Genomic DNA, 20,278 nt, shown 5'->3' with positions numbered 1-20,278 from the left:
TAAGTCTTCTTTTTTTCCTTGTTTATTGGTCAAAGAAAAAGCATACAATTATTTTATTGATTTTTTACCAATAAAATCCTGATTTGTAAGAGCAACATTCTAAATCAGGGGTCCTCAAACTTTTTAAACAGGGGGCCAGTTCACTGTCCCTCAGACCGTTGGAGGGCCGGACTATAGTTTAAAAAAAACTATGAACAAATTCCTGTGCACACTGCACATATCTTATTTTGAAGTAGAAAAACAAAACGGCAAAAACACCCACATGTGGCCTGCGGGCCGTAGTTTGAGGACGCCTGTTCTAAATAGTTTAATGATGTCCAACTGTAGGTAAATACTTACTTTAGCAATATGGGGATACCATTATAAAAATGACAGGGTTGTCAAAAGACCTTGTACAAGGACACAGAGAAACCTAAAAGTTTCAAAATACAATTTTCATGTGGTTATGGGAGCTGCGGACTATGTGAATAAACATGAGAATTTGAACAGAAATGAAGATACCTTAATGTTTGAGGAATGTATGACTAGTATGTTGAGTGTGCCCTATTATCAGGATGGACAGACTGATGCTAGCAGTAAGGGAAAAATTTCTATAGGTCATAGTATCCCATGGTATCATTCTTAAAGGGACTGTATAGCAAAACATTATAGGTTCTCAAAAGTACCATCAGTATAAGGCCAATATATATCTATATTTGTCATATTCTGACTTAGAATTCTTCAATTATTTCCCAATAGTATAAGACAGAGGTCATTTGCTATCTGGATAGTACTCCAGGCACCATTCTGTTCACTCTTTCTTCTCTTCTGTGTTTTATGCTCCAGCAATGCCAAATTGCAAACAGTGCTCTGTAATATGCTGTTTTCTCTACCTACAGCCCTTCCCTACACTTTCTATCTGGAAACTTACTATTTTTTAGGACATTATTTCCCTCATTCTTTCAAAAGGTCATTTAATTAATGTTCCATGGCTACTCAAAGCCCTGCATAAGTCTAACTGGATGATCTTCTGACCAAAGTAATAAATTATTTCACTAAGTGCTTTTCAAGAGTATACTAAATTAAACACATCTTTGTGCATTGGTTACAATACTTATAATGCTAATTTATCATCTGGGATAAAAAACTAAATCAGTGACAAAAGAGTAAAAAATATAATCTAGCCAAAGTAAATATCCTATATAATAAAAGACTAATATGCAAATTGACCGAACAGTGGAATGACCGGTCACTATGATGCGCACTGACCACCAGGGGGCAGATGCTCAATGCAGGAGCTGCGCCGAGCCCGCAGGCCCCAGGCCAGCCAAGGCGGGTGTCCCCCGATTGCCCCACCAGTCGCCCTGCAGAGGGAGGCAACTGGCAGAGGTGGCAGGGGGCGGGGCCAGTGAGTGGTTGCTGCCAGGCTGGCCTAGGCAGGTGCCAGTGGAGGCCCCCTGATCTCCCCGCGGAGGGAGGCGACCAGCTGTAGCAACAGGGGGCGGGGACAGCAGCCCCCTCCCCTCCATCGCCCTGCCAGTTGCCCCAAAGATGGGCCCTGATCGCCAGCCAGGCCTAGAGACCCTACCTGTGCACGAATTTTGTGCACTGGGCCTCTAGTTTACATAAACTCTAGATTCTTAAATAATTATAATAAAGGGTTTTATAAACAGTCTTGCTTCCAAATATATCTGTGATGGTGTTTTTTAAATTTTATTTGTTTGTTTTGTTTTTTAATTTCTTTTAAAGCAAGTAAGTCACAATGTTAAAATATGAGAAAGCTTGTTTGTTACTGTATTCTCTTTAGGTTGCCCATACATATAGAAAAGAAAAGAAAAAAAAGAGGATATTGCTAGACCAGGTGCTAAACAATTTTTAAAAAGTGAACCTTTACTATATAAAATAAAGGTATTTTAAAAAATTCTCACCTGAGGATATTTTTTCCATTGGTTTCTAGAGAGTGGAAGGGGCCCTGGCTGGTTTGCCTCAGTGGATAGAGTCTCGGCCTAACTGAAGGGCACATGCCTGGGTTGCAGGCTCGGAGGCAGCCGATCAATGATTCTCATCATTGATGTTTCAATCTTTCTCTCCCTCTTCCTTCCTCTATGAAATCAATAAAACAATATTAAAATGCTTTAGAGAGTGGAAGGAAGAGAGAAGAGAAATATGAAAGGGAGGGAAGTGGGGGAGAGAGGGAGAGCAAGAAACATTGATTGGTTGCTACCGGGGCTGGGGAACCTGCAACCAAGGTATGCGCTCTTGACTGGAAATGGAACCTGCAACTCTTTGGTCTGAGGGTCAATGCTCTAACCATTGATCAAACGGCAAGAGCAAAGTCTTGTTTTAAAAATAGCACTTATGAAAGTAAAATTGAGATTTTAATTGCAAACATTTTTTTCTATAAAACTGTTGCAGTATAAACAAGAGAATTATCTTTACAAGTTTAAAACTTGAATCAGTGCTTCTAAATTATCTTTATAATCAAATCGTTACTGCCAAACAAATTAGCAAAATTAATATTAAAAGCTGTAAGCTATAATGGTGGTAAAAAGGGAATTACTGTTGGTGAATATTTATAATTATGTATTAAATGTCTTAAAATATTAATAATCTTTGGTTCAGTAATTTCATTTCTAATAATCTATTTTAAATAGAGAGAAAAGATAGAGATGCTCATTTCTTTTAAAAGGGAAAACGGAAAACCACCCAAGTTCTCCATAATAGAATAAATTCTATCCTACTGATGGAAAATAACAAAAAATAAAAACCATTTCAATGGCTATAAAAATAATGTGGAAAATATTTATGCTATACCATTAGGTGAAGAGAGCAAGAATAAAAACTCTAAGATGTCAATTATGTTTTAAAATATAGCAATATAAAAGACTAGAAGGAAATGTTTTTAAAATAGTTTTAAAACAAGCACCTGTGGAAATTCATCTTCATCTGAGCTGTGAAAGTCATATTGCTTAATGTCACTCTTATTGATCACAGGCAATGTCTCAGGAGTGGGTTGCTGAGATGTTATCAAAGCCTCTGCTTTAGGCTTCTTTGGGTACTTCTTCTTTTGACGAACCACATCAGAAGCCTCTTCTTTCAAAGACAAATGATGAGGGTGCTGTTAACATGACGATTTTCCCCCCAAAGGAAGAAATGAAAATCATTTTAGAAATCATGAAAAACTATACTGCTCTTTGAAAAACATACATTTTTTACCCCAGAGGTGATTTTATTTACTGCTTTTATTATGCAAAAATTATGTAATCATAAATTTAAAAATTTCTTACTGTCTATAAGATAAAAAATAATTATGGTACTTAAATTTACTTTATTTATTGTTATTAATACTTAAACTAAGATGTTAGTGATTTTAAAAAATTGCTCTATTGCAATCCAGCATTTAAAAAGTATTTACATTTAATTTTAGTTTTATCACTGTCCTAATGATGAAAATTAATTATTTTTATTTTTAAAACTTGAATTAGATTATGAATTTATTAACTAATTTCTACTTATTTCCAACTTTAAAAAAACTCAAATTTTTTTGCGGGGAAATAGCTAGAAAAAAAGTCACTTTTTAGAATGTATAATTACTGCCTCAACTGAACAATAATCAAACTGTTCTCAAGTTCCACAGAGCTCTGTGGGTCCTTCAGAGGCCATATGGGAAAAAGGCAGGCCAATAGGGTGGGTTTCCAGCCCCCACCTCTCCTCAACAGAGCAGCTGTTTCTGTTTTAACATACTGGCACTCTTTTTAACAAAAGGGACCTATCACTTTAAAAAGTTTGAAAATGACTGTTCTGAGCACCAAAGTACAATCAATATGAAAAGTGTAAAAATATTTAGGAAGTTATTCATTTCCCCATGTAGCTCAGATTTTTGTTAAAACTACTTTAGGGTCAAAATGGTACACACAATGAAAATGTTGCTTAAACGCCAAATTAGTGAGATATAAATTGTTTCATACAATGGGTACAGCTACACCAACTAAAAGAAAATATAACTTCTTAGAAAGTGCCTATATTTTAAGGTGGGGTATGTGATAAAGTAAATACAGTTAACTTTGTTATAGTGTAGAACAACTATGGATGCAACCATATATCTAAAAGTAGAATTTAAATAGGATGAGTGTTTATTCTTAGAGATGACCTACAGTAAGAATCAATATATAATAAAGACTAATTCTGTCAGTTATTTGGGGCTGAGATTTTCAGATTTTATGCCTGCCAATCACATACCTAGGAAAAGCATCTATCTATATACTAGTAAAGTGGATTTAAAAAATAACTTAGAAAATGTCATTTTTTGCAATGATAACATTTTGGCTGGTTATAGAGGCAAATGTGATTTAAGGGGTATCAGGTAAGTGGGCTAGATGCCTGTGATTAATAAGAAAGAACTTTGGTGTTTGAACCGACATGAGTTGAGTAAAGGAGTTTTCCTGCTCCACATTCTTCCTTGACCTTTAAGAATGAACCCATGAAAAGTGAGGATTGTGTACATTTTTTAAAAGATGAATTTTCCACAAACACCCTAAGTCACTTTTAAATCTTGCTACACAGCAAAGCTCTACTGTCTAATGCTTCAGTTAATACCTGTTCCTTATTTAAATCTATGCTCCTAAAATTAAAGGTCTTACTAATTTTTGTATTATCTATTGAATACTTAATCAATGTACCAAGTGAATACTGAATAAATATAATTGAATACTTTAATCAATGTGCCAATAGAATAATGAATAAATATAATTCTTTAGTCTAAGAAACTAAAGTAATCATTGTGCGATTACTAGGAAAAAATTGTAGTCTAGAAGTCAGAGGACATTTTCAAATCATGAAGTGTAGATAGCAACTGATAATTACTGGTTCTGGCAATGATGATGACAACAAGAATAACTTTCAATAGTCTCAATAAAAAATGCTTTAGTTTTAGATTTTGACGCCTGCCAGTAAGTATGATGCAGGATTTGCTAAGGCTAAAGGTAATAACTAAACTTTAACCTTATTCTCTACAGAAGCAGCTTGCACAGTAGAAAGCACATCGTCCTTGGTATAAGATCTAGATTCAAATCTTGAATTTGCCACTCATTAGCTATTTGATCTGGAAGTCACACAGAAGTAAAATCTATCTCAAAGGCTAGTTACAAGAATTAATAAGCCACATGTATGTAAAATTCCAGCAAAGTGTTGGCAAATAGTAAGAACTAAATACATGTTAATTACTCTCTTTAACCAAACTATACTAAGACAACTGCAGAAACCAATAACTGTGAAATCAATATTATCATACATGTTTCTCCCCAGAGGATATTCACCTTAGTTTTACATTCTTGGACTTTGTGATGATTTCCATTATGAAGAGTTGCTGGAGTGGCATATAATTCTTTTTCTGATCTGTTGATTTTCACTTCATTAAGGATTTCACCACCATAGTCTCCCAAATGATATCTTGAAAAGGTAACAACAACAAAAAAAATGTTGCACATTTTAAAAATGAAGAAAAACCAATGCTACCTCAATTAATTGGAACACAACTAGTCAAACAGAACAATCAAGATTCTTAAAACAAAATTTGCATGAATAAAGAAGTTCATAATTGGGATTTCGTAACTAAAACAAACAAACAAACAACAACAACCCCAAAACAAAAAATCTCTTAGGTATACAGAAGACAAATTTCTTGTATATTTTATATTTTGAAGCACAGGGAAAGGATAACTTCAGGAAATACATTAAATTCTGTTAGGTTTAGGGACAATATAATTATGCAGGAAAATGACTAATAAATTAGAGAATACATTTTCAAAATGCATTGAAACAAAAATATTTATATTTAATCAGAAAATACAATAAATAAAACATTCATTTCCCTGAAATTTTGCTTAATAGAAAATTTAATACAGAGAATTAGACAAAATGATCTCTAGGTTCTTTTCTAAATGCAATTCAATGATTCTGCAATAACAAGAACAAAAAATCAGGTGTACTTAGAGGATCTATACTATACCCCAAGATACCCCCAAATTTGTAGTCCAAATTGTAACAATCTGCTTAAACAAGTAGCAACCACAATTCTTTAAAAAAAAAAAAGTAGATTTTGTTAGAGTATCGATTTCAATTGTTTTAAATTTAACAACAACAAAATCTCTCTTTCTCTCTCTCATCTGGTTATATATTGCCCATAATTTGGCTAAAGCTGCCACTAGTATATAATTGTAGCAATGTTACCTTTTTTCCACAACTTCTAAGGTTAAGTGCAATAATTCTCGTTTTGTTTTCTCTCTTCTCTTAATCATTTCCAAAATTGTTATGGCTCTACTAAACTCTCGTCTCAGTTTCAACATCTTTTCATAAGAGGCTTCATCATTCTTACGATTCTATTGAACATAAAGACAATTAAAAAAGAATAAGCAATTAATCCAGTTATCCACATTTCTAGTTTCATCCAACAAATCCATTCTATAAAATAAAATAAAAAAGTTAAATGTAAAAGTTAAAAAGTCATCTAAACAACAACCACATTAAAAACCTATCTAACTCTGGAAATATAAGTATAAGCAAATATCTCAATTAATATTCATAAAAAAGTGTTACCAGCTGTTGAAAAGATGGAATGACATAGAAGGGATAATTCCAGTGTAACCAAATTTTTAAAATCTGCCTGAAACAAAACCTAGTGTATTAGAAAATGCAGTCCATTTGAATTGTAGCAAGGTGTTTTCCAATGACAGAGAGAACAGTTCTGTCAAATCAAGGTTACCTAAAAATAGCCAAAATGGGTCTCTATCCATCCATCCAGCTCTGTAATTGGGGGCTGGAAAGTTCAATATACTACAATGTAAACATGCACAATGACAAGAAAGCTTCACTTCAGGAACTCAGATATAAAACTAAAAGTGAGATATAATGTTTCTCAAGGAATGAGATTATCATCATTCATTGTAATAGCACCTCACTGCAGAGTAGAAGAGAGATTTAGTAATAACTATGAGTTTCAGAGTATTAAGTTCTTACTATGAAGTGTAGATACAATTTGAACAAACTTAGAGTGACAGTTGTGTTTAATAACCAGAGAATGCTCAGCTATAATTAGCAGCATCTACTTGTATACAAAAGTTACTGTTTCCATCCTTGACTTAATAATGCAATATGATTACTAAAAGAACCTGAAGAAAGCCAAATTTCATGCTGGAGGATTACAGAAGAGAAAATAAAACTTGAGAAAGATTAAAAGTTTTATTCTTTTTTTTTTCTTTTAAGCATAGTTTCTTATATCTTAAAATTGATCAGCACATACAAAACATAATCTAAACTAAGTCCCATTAAGGTACTGCATATCAAACATTAAGAAATACTATGTTAATAAGTCATCCCTTTATCTCATCAAGAGGAAAATCTTTTTTCCCTTCAGTACTATGTGTATGACAAAAGGCAAAATCTAACGCATGATTTTAAGCAATTTTTTGGAGGGAAGGGGGGTTAGGCAGCAATAATACCCTCTAATTAAAAAATAATTAACATTATCAACAGCAAATATTAAAAGTGTCCACTCTGTGCAGGATACTACACATGTCCTCTATACGCAGGAAGCTTTAAGTCTTATAAGAAAGAGAGACAAATAGATTACAATCCTATATAATAAAAGCCTAATATGCAAATTGTCCCCTTGACTGGGAGTTCGACTGCTCGCTATGATGTGCGCTGACCACCAGGGGGCAGTGCGGAACATGGCAGGCGCTGGCAGTGGGTGGCAGTGGAAACACTGCCAGCCCCTATGGGCCCTGACGAGAGCGGGACCGCGGCGGGATGGTGGAGCAGGTGAGCGGGCAGCGCCAAGCCAAGGTGGGTGCAAGCGGAGCCCAATTGCCCTGCTGATCACCCCACAGATGGCGACCAGTGGAGGCAGGGCTGCTGCCCGGCTCCCAGGGGCTGAGGGAGCTGGGCAGGGGCCCAATGACTCAGGCAGAGGGGGATGCGTGGGGGTCCGGGGGCCCAGAGGTCAGCTGGGACCTGCCCTTCCATGCCAGATGCTCATGCTTCGATCACCAGCCAGGCCTAGGGACCACACCCATGCACGAATTTCATGCACCAGGCCTCTAGTGATAAATAATAATACAAGGCTACAAGCCAGCTGAACAATATCCAAAAGAGCATGAGAACCTTTTAAGATTGCTCCCTCTTCACTAAGGGTTCCTCTTGAACTATGTGCTTCTGCCCTGTCTTACTCATTTACTTTCAGCTCTCTGTAGGCCCAAATAACTACCCTTCCTAATTTTTCCTTTCCCCAGATTTACAAAAAAACATTACATAGCATAAAGAATTCTCATATATCTTCAACCAGATTCCCCAAATGTTAATATTTCATATTTGCTTTATCTTTTTCTCTATGTATATAGGGTGAGGCAAAACTAGGCTTACAGCTGTTTGTGTGGATATAATGCAGTAATTAATAAACAAGAAAAACTGTTTCATGTACTCACAACTAGTTTTGCCTCACCCTGTATATATACACATACATGCACATATGTTATATGTTTATATATATGCATATTGTTATGGACTGAATGTTTGTGTCTCCTGAAAATTCCTACGTTGAAATTCTAGTCTCCTAATGTGATGGTATTTGGAGGTGGCAGTGATTAGGCTATCAGTGTGGTCCTTAGGAATGGATGAATGATCTTATACAGAAAACCCGAGAGAGCTCTCTGGACACAGAAAGATGACCGTCCATGAACCAGGAAACAGGCCCTCATCAGACACCGAATCTACTGGGACCTAGACCTTGGGCTTCCAAGCCTCCAGAACTGTGGGAAATATATGTTTGTGTTTAAGCCACACAGCCAGTCTTTGGTATTTTTATTACAGCAGCCCAAATGAACTAAGAAACATATACACACATGTTTATTAACAGTAGTATTTTAAAGATTTTTTGAAAAAAAGGTAAGATAAAATCCCCCTTTATTCCTAGACACATTTAAAGTGTATTTTCTAAAAATAATATTCTCTTATATAATCACAGTAATTATAAAAATCAGGAAATTAACATGATGTATTCCTATTATCTAATTTATAGATTTAATTCATATTTACCTAATTGTCCTACTAATGTTCTTTACAGCAACATAATAGTTATATTTTTATATATTTATATAACTTGTTAAAAAGGACATTAAGTGGGACAACAGTAATTTTTATTATTAAAATTCATTAAAATGTAATAATTTTTTCTATCTAGGATCTAATTCAGGATAAAACTGCATTTAGTTGACATGTTTCTCTAATCTGATTTTCTACAGTGATCATGACCTTTTTATAGATACATGAATTTAAATACGTTTTTATTGATTTCAGGGAGAGGGAGAGAAATATCAATGATAAGAGAATCATTGATCGGCTGCCTCCTGCACATCCTCTAGTGGGGATCGAGCCCACAACCCGGGCATGTGCCCTGACCAGGAATCAAACCGTGGCTTCCTGTTTCATGGGTTGATGTTGAACCTCAGAGCCACACAGGTTGGGTGTGACCTTGATATTTTTGAAGAGTAGAAGCCATTTATTTTTACAGAATGTTCCTCAATTTGGGTGTCTTTGATGTTTTCCCACAATTAAATTCAGGTTACATATTTTTAGTGGGACTATCACAATAGTATTATATCCTTCTCTCACCATATTACAAGTTAAATTATATCTATTTGTCCTATTAATGCTGATGTTAGCTTTGATCACTTGATTATGATGACACCTGCCAGGTTTCTCTAGTAAAATTACTATTTTTCCTTTTTAAATCAAAAAGTATGCGGTAGAACTTTTGAATCTTTTTCATCAAATCTCCCCCCACTAGTTTTGTATCCACTGATTCTAACTTTTGCTTGAAACATTTTTACTACGGTAGTTGCCAAATGGTGATTTTCAAATTCAATGATTCCGTTGACATTTATAAGTTGCAATTCTCTTATAAGGAAAAGAGTACCTTTCTCTTATCTATGGGTCTGTATGTCAATTATCCATTCATCCATCCATTTATATCAGTATGGACTCATGGGTTAGTTATATTCTATCGTTTATCATTATTCTTATTTATTCTGACACTCAAACTTTCTTAGTTCTGCTCAGTGGAGTCCTCCTTCTGACATGGCTCCAACATATTTTAATCATATTCTTATTTTCTGGCATAGCAGAATGTTCCAAGCTTATCTTTATGCTTTCTCAGCCCCAGATCTGGAATCAATCATTTTTCTAAGGAGCCCTGGTTCCTTTTTATGAAAAACAGTATTTAAAGTCACAATCTACATGCTAAGCATGCCCACTGCTACTGAGTCATTGCTTCTAGACCCTCTCAGAGAACAGAGTTAGGAAATACTTATGTAATATATATATGCACATACACGTGCACAGAGCTATATATCTATTTCTAACTGTACCAATATATTAAAACCCATGAGTTCGTACTGACAACTTTTCTATATGCTTTTAAGATGCCCCTACCCCCTACATTCAAACCCACTCATTCCCTTTACTCTTCCTCACAAGTGTTTCTGCTCAAGGCCAATTCCTTTCTTCCTATTCCAGTAACATATAGTTCTGACCTACTGCCAAATCCCTAGGGAAATGGTTCTCAAACTGCTTCACTTTAGAATTAACTGTAGATCTTTTTATAACCAAGGGTAATTCACAGGTGACTGTTATGTGCAGTCAGACTGACAACCACTACCATGAGACTTCCCTCTCCTGTTTGTCTTGCTTCTTCTGGTCCACAGAGAGGAAGGAGAGAAGGCACAGATACTAACAATTGTTTATCTGGGGTTAAACATACTAAATGTATATTGGGATTCAAGACTTCCCAATCAGTACATTTAGACTTGCTGGTGCCTTAAGACCATCTCATTTAAGAACAGCCTAAAGTACTTAAATATTCCCAAATTAAATATTAGTTTGGTGAATTAAAATTAAATTCTAGACTACCAAGCAAGTATTTCAGAAGTCCCTTACTTTTAGTCTTTGCATTTTGTGGCAATAGAGAAGGAAGCAGAGAATCTTTGCTTGCTGTATTCATTTTTGCATATTCCAATGCTTGCCCACCTCTTAAACACCTGGGGCGGGGGTAGGGAGTACTCATTGTTAACTGCTTTCCCAACTTTCTCATTTTGAAACAAACATTTCTACCAGCAATAGCATACATGAAGGGGAATAGTCTTTTGTCCCACAACTGAAAACAGAGAGGAATAAAAAGACTACTGGAAAAGAAACCACACCACAGGTAAGAGTAGGGGTAGGAATTAAGATTCAGGAAAAAGCTGGACTAGTTATTACACAACTAGAGGCCCGGTGCACGAAATTCGTGCACGGAGGGGGGTTGTCCCTCAGCCCAGCCGGTACCCTCTCCAATCTGGGACCCCTCAAGGGATGTCCGACTGCCTGTTTAGGCCCGACCCCAGGGCAGTCGGACATCCCTCTCACAATCCAGGACTGCTGGCTCCCAACTGCTTGCCTGCCTGCCTTACTGATTGCCCCTAACCGCTTCTGCCTGCCAGCCTGATCACCCCCTAACCACTCTGCTGCCAGCCTGTTTGCCCCCAACTTCCCTCCTCTGCCAGACTGGTCACCCCTAACTGCCCTCTCCTGCAGGGTTGATCACCTCCAACTGCCCTCCCTTGCAGGCCAGGTGCCTCCCAACTGCCCTCTCCTACTGGCCATCTTGTGGTGGCCATCTCGTGTCCACATGGAGGCAGGATCTTTGACCACATGGGGGCAGCTATATTGTGTGTTGCAGTGGTGATCAATCTGCATAATACTCTTTTATTAGATAGGATAGAGGCCTGGTACAGGGGTGGGGCCCAGCTGGTTTGCCCTGAAGGGCGTCCCGGATCAGGTGGGGGTTCCCTTGGGGTGTGGGGCGGCCTGAGCAAGGGGCCTGTGGTGGTTTGCAGGCGGGCCACGGCCCCTGGCAACGAAAGCGGAGACCCTGGTATCTGGAATTTATTTTCCTTCTACAATTGAAACTTTGCAGCCTGGAGCAGAGCCAAGCCTGGGGCTCCCTCTGAGGCCGGTAGACATTTGTGTTGGGGTTATAATTGAAACTTTGTTGCTTTAAGCGGGTGGGCCCGGCCAGGATGTGCAGAAAGCTTTGCTTCCCCTGTTGCCGGCGGCAACCCTGGCCTGCTCTCTCAAGCTCCATTCTGCCGCCATTTGTTTGAATTTGTTTACCTTCTATAATTGAAACTTTGTAGCTTGAGTGGAGGCTTAGGCCTGGCAAGAGCAGGCGGAAAGCTTGGCTTCCTCTGTTACCTAGGAAACCTTGCTCTCTGTGGCTGTAGCCATCTTGGTTTGGGTTAATTTGCATACTTGCTCTGATTGGATGGTGGGCGTGGCGTGGCTTGTGGGTGTGTCAGAGGTATGGTCAATTTGCATATTTGTCTATTATTAGATAGGATGGAGAAGCACATAAAAATAAGAAAACATTACAAGAAATTCTCAATACTAATTAGAAAATAGTAACTTAACCTATCCTATCCTATCCTGGCCGGGCTCACCCACTTAAGGCAATAAAGTTTCAATTATAACCCCAACACAAATGGCTGCCGGCCTCGGAGGGAGCCCCAGGCTTGGCTTTGCTCCAGGCTACAAAGTTTCAATTGTAGAAGGAAAATAAATTCCAGATACCAGGGCCTCCGCTTGCATTGCCAGGGGGCGTGGCCGGCCTGCAAACCACCACAGGCCCCTCGCTCAGGCCGCCCCCACACCCCAAGGGAACCCCCACCTGATCCGGGACGTCCTTCAGGGCAAACCAGCTGGCCCCCACCCCTGTACCAGGCCTCTATCCTATCTAATAAAAGAGTACTATGCAGATTGATCATCACTGCTACACACAATATAGCTGCCCCCATGTGGTCAAAGATCCTGCCCCCATGTGGACACGAGATGGCCATCACAAGATGGCCAGCAGGAGAGGGCAGTTGGGAGGCACCCGGCCTGCAAGGGAGGGCAGTTGAGAAGGACCAGGCCTGCAAGGGAGGGCAGTTGGAGGTGATCAACCCTGCAGGAGAGGGCAGTTAGGGGTAACCAGGCCGGCAGAGGAGGGAAGTTGGGGGCAAACAGGCTGGCAGCAGAGTGGTTAGGGGGTGATCAGGCTGGCAGGCAGAAGCGGTTAGGGGCAATCAGGAAGGCAGGCAGGCAAGCAGATGGGAGCCAGCAGTCCTGGATTGTGAGAGGGATGTCCGACTGCCCGTTTAGGCCCGATCCCAGGGATCGGGCCTAAACGGGCAGTCGGACATCCCTTGAGGGGTCCCAGATTGGAGAGGGTACAGGCTGGGCTGAGGGACAACCCCCCTCTGTGCACGAATTTCGTGCACCGGGCCTCTAGTTTAAAAATAAAACACATTTAAACATTTAGAATATTGTTTAAAATGCAATAAATACTTCCTATACTTTTCCTTCAAGACACTGCTAAAAGTTTATGCTTTGCAATATATCTAAATTAATTACATTTCTTTTAAAAAGCCACTGGCAGTTCAAATGATTCAGATAAACCTTTCCTTCCTCATGCCCAATAATCTATATTTATAAGTTTTATTATATTTACAAATTTATCTCACTATAATCTTTTCTAAGGCACTAAATCTTCATAACATATCTTAGATTTCCTTAGTTAAGAACTAAAACACTAAACTGAAAACTCAGTTCAGGTTAGGGAATGCCATCTACACTTGGGAAATCCAAGAAAGAGTTAACTCTGCTTGTTTTTTTTTTTCTTTCTTTTTTTTTTTTTACTTTTTTTTTTTCTTTTTTTAAATTTCTTTATTGATTAAGGTGTCACATATTTGTCCTCATCCCCCCATTCCCATCCCACCCCTCTCCCCACGCATGCCCCAATCCCCTGTTGAACTTAACCGTTGGATAGGCTTATATGCATGCATACAGGTCCTTTGGTTGAACTCTCCCCCTCCCCCCACCTTCCCCCTACCCTCCCCTATCCTCCCTCTGAGGCCCGATAGTCCAATCGATGCCTCCTTGCTTCTGGTTTTGTTCTTGTTCCTCAGTCTATGTTGTTCATCATTTCCCCTAGATGAGCGAGATCATATGTCACTAGATATATACTAATAAGAACTGAATGTGAGACGAGCAATAATAGTTATGCTGACAGGCAAATGAATCAATCTGTAGCGAGCTTCCCCCTGGACCAACAGTTCTTTTGAGACCCAATTTCAATGTCCAGTAGTTCCTTATGTGTACATGTCAGCACTGACCCCTCAGCTCTGGATGGTGGACAAATGGTGGTAATGGAGGTCCGACTCCCTCTGGTTTGGTCTCGGCCGAACCCAGGGGCACGGCGTCACCCGGACTAAGGGGCACGTGGCCTCACCCATACCCAAGGGGCGCGTAGTCTCACCCGGGCCTGGGACCCAGCCTCACCCAGATGGATCCAGGGGCGCACGGCCTCACCCGGACCCAGGATCTGGCTTCACCCGTACCCAGGGACGCTTGGCCTCTCCCAGACCCAGGGCCACTTGGGCTCACCCGGGCCTAGGTGCACGAGGCCTCATCCGGATCCAGGGACGCATGGTCTCACCCGGACCCAGGGACGCTTAGCCTCTCCCAGACCCAGGGCCACGTGGCCTCACCCGGGCCTAGGTGCACGAGGCCTCATCCGGATCCAGGGACACATGGTCGCACCCGGACCCAGGGACGTTTGGCCTCTCCCAGACCCAGGGCCACTTGGGCTCACCCGGGCCTAGGTGTACGAGGCCTTAACCGGATCCAGGGACACATGGTCTCACCCGAACCCAGGGACGCTTGGCCTCTCCCAGACCCAGGGCCACTTGGGCTCACCCGGGCCTAGGTGCACGAGGCCTCACCCAGATCCAGGGACACACGGTCTCACCCGGACCCAGGGATGCTTGGCCTCTCCCAGACCCAGGGCCACTTGGGCTCACCCGGGCCTAGGTGCACGAGGCCTCACCCGGATCCAGGGACACATGGTCTCACCCGGACCCAGGGATGCTTGGCCTCTCCCAGACCCAGGGCCACTTGGGCTCACCCGGGCCTAGGTGCACGAGGCCTCACCCGGATCCAGGGACACATGGTCTCACCCGGACCGAGGGACGCTTGGCCTCTCCCAGACCCAGGGCCACTTGGGCTCACCCGGGCCTAGGTGCACGAGGCCTCACTCGGATCCAGGGACGCATGGTCTCACCCGGACCCAGGGACGCTTGGCCTCTCCCAGACCGAGGGCCACTTGGGCTCACCCAGGCCTAGGTGCACGAGGCCTCACCCGGATCCAGGGACACATGGTCTCACCCGGACCGAGGGACGCTTGGCCTCTCCCAGACCCAGGGCCACTTGGGCTCACCCGGGCCTAGGTGCACGAGGCCTCACTCGGATCCAGGGACGCATGGTCTCACCCGGACCCAGGGACGCTTGGCCTCTCCCAGACCTAGGGCCACTTGGGCTCACCCAGGCCTAGGTGCACGAGGCCTCACCCGGATCCAGGGACACATGGTCTCACCCGGATCCAGGGACGCTTGGCCTCTCCCAGACCCAGGGCCACTTGGGCTCACCCAGGCCTAGGTGCACGAGGCCTCACCCGGATCCAGGGACACATGGTCTCACCCGGACCCAGGGACGCTTGGCCTCTCCCAGACCCAGGGCCACTTGGGCTCACCCGGGCCTAGGTGCACGAGGCCTCACCCGGATCCAGGGACACATGGTCTCACCCGGATCCAGGGACGCTTGGCCTCTCCCAGACCCAGGGCCACTTGGGCTCACCCGGGCCTAGGTGCACGAGGCCTCACCCGGATCCTGGGACACATGGTCTCACCCGGACCCAGGGACGCTTGGCCTCTCCCAGACCCAGGGCCACTTGGGCTCACCCGGGCCTAGGTGCACGAGGCCTCACCCGGATCCAGGGACACATGGTCTCACCCGGACCCAGGGACGCTTGGCCTCTCCCAGACCCAGGGCCACTTGGGCTCACCCGGGTCTAGGTGCACGCGGCCTCACCCGGATCCAGGGACACATGGTCTCACCCGGACCCAGGGACGCTTGGCCTCTCAGACCCCGGGGCACGTGACCTCACCCATGCCTAGGTGCACGAGGTCTCACCCGGATCCAGGGACACACGGTCTCACCCGGACCCAGGGACGCCTGGCCTCCCCCAGACCCAGGGGCACGTGGCCTCACCCGGGCCTAGGCGCACGAGGCCTCACCCGGATCCAGGGACACACGGTCTCACCCGGACCCAGGGACGCCTGGCCTCCTCCAGACCCAGGGGCACGTGGCCTCACCCGGGCCTAGGCGCACGAGGCCTCACCCGGATCCAGGGACACACGGTCTCACCCGGACCCAGGGACGCCTGGCCTCCCCCAGACCCAGGGGCACGCGGCCCCACCTGGGCCTAGGTGCACGAGGCCCCACCCGGATCCAGGGACACATGGTCTCGCCCGGACCCAGGGGTGCGTGGCCTCCCTCAGACCCAGGGGCACGTGGCCTCACCTGGACCTAGGTGCACGAAGCCACCCGGACCCAGGGGCGCGTTACCTCTCTCAGACCCCTGGTCGCGTGGTCTCACCCGGATCCAGGGGCTCACGGCCTCACCCGTACTCGGGACCCAGCCTTACCCGGATCCAGGGGCCCACGGCCTCACCCGGACCCAGGGTTCAGATTCGCCCGGACCCAGGGGCACATGGCCTCACCCGAACCCGGAATCCAGCTTCACCTGGACCCAGGGGCGCGTGGCCTCACCCAAACCCAGGGGCGTGAGGCCTCACCTAGGCCCAGAGGCGTGTGACCACATCTGAGCCCAGAGGCTCGCAGGCTCGCCTGGACTCGGGTCTCAGCGGGGTTTCGTCTTCTTGATCCCAATTCCTGTTGGTCAATTCCCTCGGTCATTTTCTCAGAGCTCCAGGGCGGCTGCCGCAGAACTCGTTGGGCGGCGGGCTCGGCAAGGCTCCGGTGTGCCCGGTGCCCGGCGGTGGGCTGGTCCGGCGTCGCTGCGTCGGCCCTTGGGTCTGCAACGGTGGCCAGTCGCTGAGCGTGCGCACCTGGCCACTTCGGGGCATTGAGATTCTTGAAGGACTCGGAGGTCAGCAAGCACGGAGTCTCCCACCCCATGTCTCCCAGGGGCTCGTCTGTCCGTGCTCGGCAGCGAGTGGAGCCGTCCCCTCAGCCGGAGACCGCCGGGGGAACTGCGCCGAGCACGTTCCAGGCCACCATTGTGTCGCCTGAGCCATAGTTCTTAAAGTGTGGACTTTGGGTCACCGGCATCAGCATCATCCTGCGTACCCCTCTCTTTTATTCTAGTTGTAGAGCATCTGCTCAGCCAGCCCCCTGGTCTTTCTGGCTGGTGTCTGCTCTGTTCTCCCGTCGTAGTCTCAATATTGTTGTGGTAGGCAACGATCAGGCTGCCGCCCTATGTCTCCATCTTGGTCCTCCTTTGTACAGTTAAGTCTTGATTGTTGTTGGTGTCACTGGGAGGAATTGTCCTCCAGGCCAATTGGCCGTGAGGACCCTCTTTGTCTATATAGGAAGAGTTGCTGTGCAGGAGACATGTTTGTGGGCCGGGTCTTGATGCAGCAATGCCTTGGCGCTCACTGAGTCTGCCTCTAGAATGCCTCCCTTATGCAAGTGATTGAAATCTGGTGTCATCTCCCACCAACCACTAGATGCCCTCGTTTCTGGGTCTCCAATGTAGTGTGGGTCAGCCACTACCTGAGGCACTCAGCAGGAAAAAGCTTCTGCTCAGCTTGGCTGGGGCGGAGCTACAGAGTGGAGCCTACAACCTTGGCTTCCTGTCAGCCCCGCCCTATGAGGCTCCTGTGTCTGTGTCCCTCTGTATTCCCCGCAGACACCCCCGAGAGAAACGCGCCCTGGAGTTTCGCCCACTGCCAAACAGTCCAGTCCCTCCCCTAATGAATCTGGACTCCCAGATTCTCGCCTGGAACTGGGCTTCAGTGTAGTCGGAACTGGGTCTCAGCGCAGTCTGGCGTCCCTGTCTCCTTCCCAGAGGGCCACCCAGTGGCGCAGGCAAAAGTCCGTCCTCTGCGCACCTTCCAGTGCGCGCGTCTGGAGCCGCCGCTTCTCTGTGCCTCCGCCACCACAGCCCAAATTCATTCCCCCTGCGTGCGCCTGGCTTCTCAGGGTTTCGCCCGGAACTGGGGTTCAGTGCAGTCGGAACTGGGGTTCAGCACGGTCCTGAGCTTATGTCTCCTTCCCGCTAGGGCAGTTCAGTGGCGCAGGCAACAGTCCGTCCTTTGCGCCCCTTCCCGTGCGCGCCTCTGGAGCTCTGCCTTCCTCCGCTCCTCTGTGCCTGCGCCCCACAGCCCAGATTCATTCCCCCAGCCTGCGCCTGGCTTCCCAGGGTTTCGCCCGGAACTGGCGCTCAGTGCAGTCGGAGCCGGCGCTTAGCGCACTCCGGAGCCTTTATCTCCTTCCTGCCAGTGAACGCCGGCCAGGCCGTCAGCCGCCCCTTCCTCTCCGGCTCCATCCTCCCCGCAGGCGCGCGTGCTCGTGTCTCCGCCAGTTTCTCCATACCTCAGGCTTTTACGGCTCCCCCGATTGTCCCCGTGGCCTTCTCCTTCCCCCCAGCTGTGGGCATTTCAGTCCGCCAGCTCTCCTGTGGTTCTGGACGATGTCCGTTCTGACCTCTAGTTGTGCCTTTGAAATTGTTGTGCCCGGCTGCAGGTTAGGTGTTTCACCTATGCCGCCATCTTGGTTTCTCCTAACTCTGCTTGTTAACCAGTAGGCGAGTTCCAGTGGTCGGCAAACTCATTAGTCAACAGAGCCAAATATCAACAGTACAAAATCTGCTTTGTCTCTCTTCTGCCATTTCCCTTGCAGGAGAACGGAAATGCAGGTCAGAACTCTGCACTCCCTTTATGTCCCAGACCAGTGGTCAGCAAACCCATTAGTCAACAGAGCCAAATATCAATAGTACAACGATTGAAATTTCTTTTGAGAGCCAAATTTTTTAAACTTAAACTTCTTCTAACGCCACTTCTTCAAAATAGACTCGCCCAGGCCGTGGTATTTTGTGGGAGAGCCACACTCAAGGGGCCAAAGAGCTGCATGTGGCTCGCGAGGCGCAGTTTGCCGACCACGGTCCTAAACTATACTATCCCTGGCAGCTGTTAAGCTTCCCAGCTGTTACACTAACAGCTGAGGAGGACAAGCTTTCAATGTTAGGAGAAACAGAAATCCACAGAAAATGTTTTGCCTACAATTATAATTCCTTATGGTTTTTACATTTATATGTTCTTAATATTTTACAATGTTAGAGAATGTGTTACCATGTGTGGTTCTTACTGTTAATTACGAGAAAAGGAAGGCAGTGAATACTCATCTGAAATAATGCTTTCCTCTACCATGTCATTCCACAGCATGAGACCTCTTACTTAAAAATCTGGCTCATACTGCTTATGAACTTGCCAGATGGGGACACGTTTACCAATCTGAAATCCGACACACCTGACAACTCAGAAAAGGAGAAAAAGATTCCACTGCATTACCTCTGACTGTTGGCATAATAGGCTTGAAAATGAACCTTTCCCTACTTCCCACGATCGTGTCGTAGCTAGAGGCAGTAAAGCCCATATTTACTTTCAAGGATTAGAATATGGTTTCAAAGGAACTGTGAGTCCTTGGGCTTCCCAAATAAAGAACATGTACAGATTGTCAGAGCTTACTGAAGAGATCAAAATGTCCAAGGTACATAAAGACATTAATTCCTTATATCACTTCAACTGCAAGTCTAAACTGGTATGATCAATAGATTTATAAGGGGCATGGGATTAGATAAAAACTGTACACAATTGATCAATAAAATCTACTGAAGAGCAGGATTTCTAACATAAAGTTCAATATCATATTGTCTCTTTATTTTCAAAGTATTGAAAATTATTCAAATTGTTAGCAGAAAAAATACTTGTCTTAAATACTATTAAAGTACATTCAATTAATTCAAATTTACACATTACCTTTCGAGTTTGCATTTTCTCTGTTCTCCTCCGAAAGGCAACATAAGGGTCATTGTTAGTAGAGCCATCTCTTTTCTCTTGTTTTATCTGGGGGATGAGGGATGGCCCCCTGCAGTTTTTACGTTTTCTCACCCAGTAGTCATATACCGCTTTAATAAGGTAATCATCTTCGTTTAGCAGCAGTTTTGCTTCTTGAAGTGTTACAAGCTAAATTTAAAAAATTACATATTATCAACTACAATGCTTGAAAAAAGAGAAATCAAAAATAGTTAAAATTATACATTTGGTAAAAAATGTGATAAGTCAAATAAAACAATTATTATCAGATATCA

The 20,278-nt window shown here is 44.2% G+C and overlaps 1 protein-coding gene across 3 annotated transcripts in view; it reads right to left on the bottom strand.

The window, feature by feature from the left end:
- The window catches only part of EPC2 (enhancer of polycomb homolog 2), a 526,369-nt gene that overhangs the window by 411,261 nt on the left and 94,830 nt on the right, over window positions 1–20,278 (bottom strand). For 2 of the 3 annotated variants that reach the window (XM_008138703.3, XM_028141258.2), the window contains exons 4-7: window positions 19,947–20,153; window positions 6,208–6,356; window positions 5,295–5,427; window positions 2,906–3,097 (exon numbers count right to left, since the gene is read on the bottom strand). The exons of the other annotated variant lie outside the window; for it this stretch is intronic. In XM_008138703.3, coding sequence (XP_008136925.1) covers window positions 2,906–3,097; window positions 5,295–5,427; window positions 6,208–6,356; window positions 19,947–20,153 — 681 coding nt within the window. The remainder of the gene's footprint in view (window positions 1–2,905; window positions 3,098–5,294; window positions 5,428–6,207; window positions 6,357–19,946; window positions 20,154–20,278) is intronic. 3 annotated transcript variants of the gene reach the window in all.

This window comes from Eptesicus fuscus, chromosome 11 (assembly GCF_027574615.1).
Source record: "Eptesicus fuscus isolate TK198812 chromosome 11, DD_ASM_mEF_20220401, whole genome shotgun sequence".
In the NCBI taxonomy this organism is placed as follows: Eukaryota; Metazoa; Chordata; class Mammalia; order Chiroptera; family Vespertilionidae; genus Eptesicus; species Eptesicus fuscus.
Note: the sequence above shows the minus strand (reverse complement) of the source record. Positions and strands in the feature narration are given on the sequence as shown.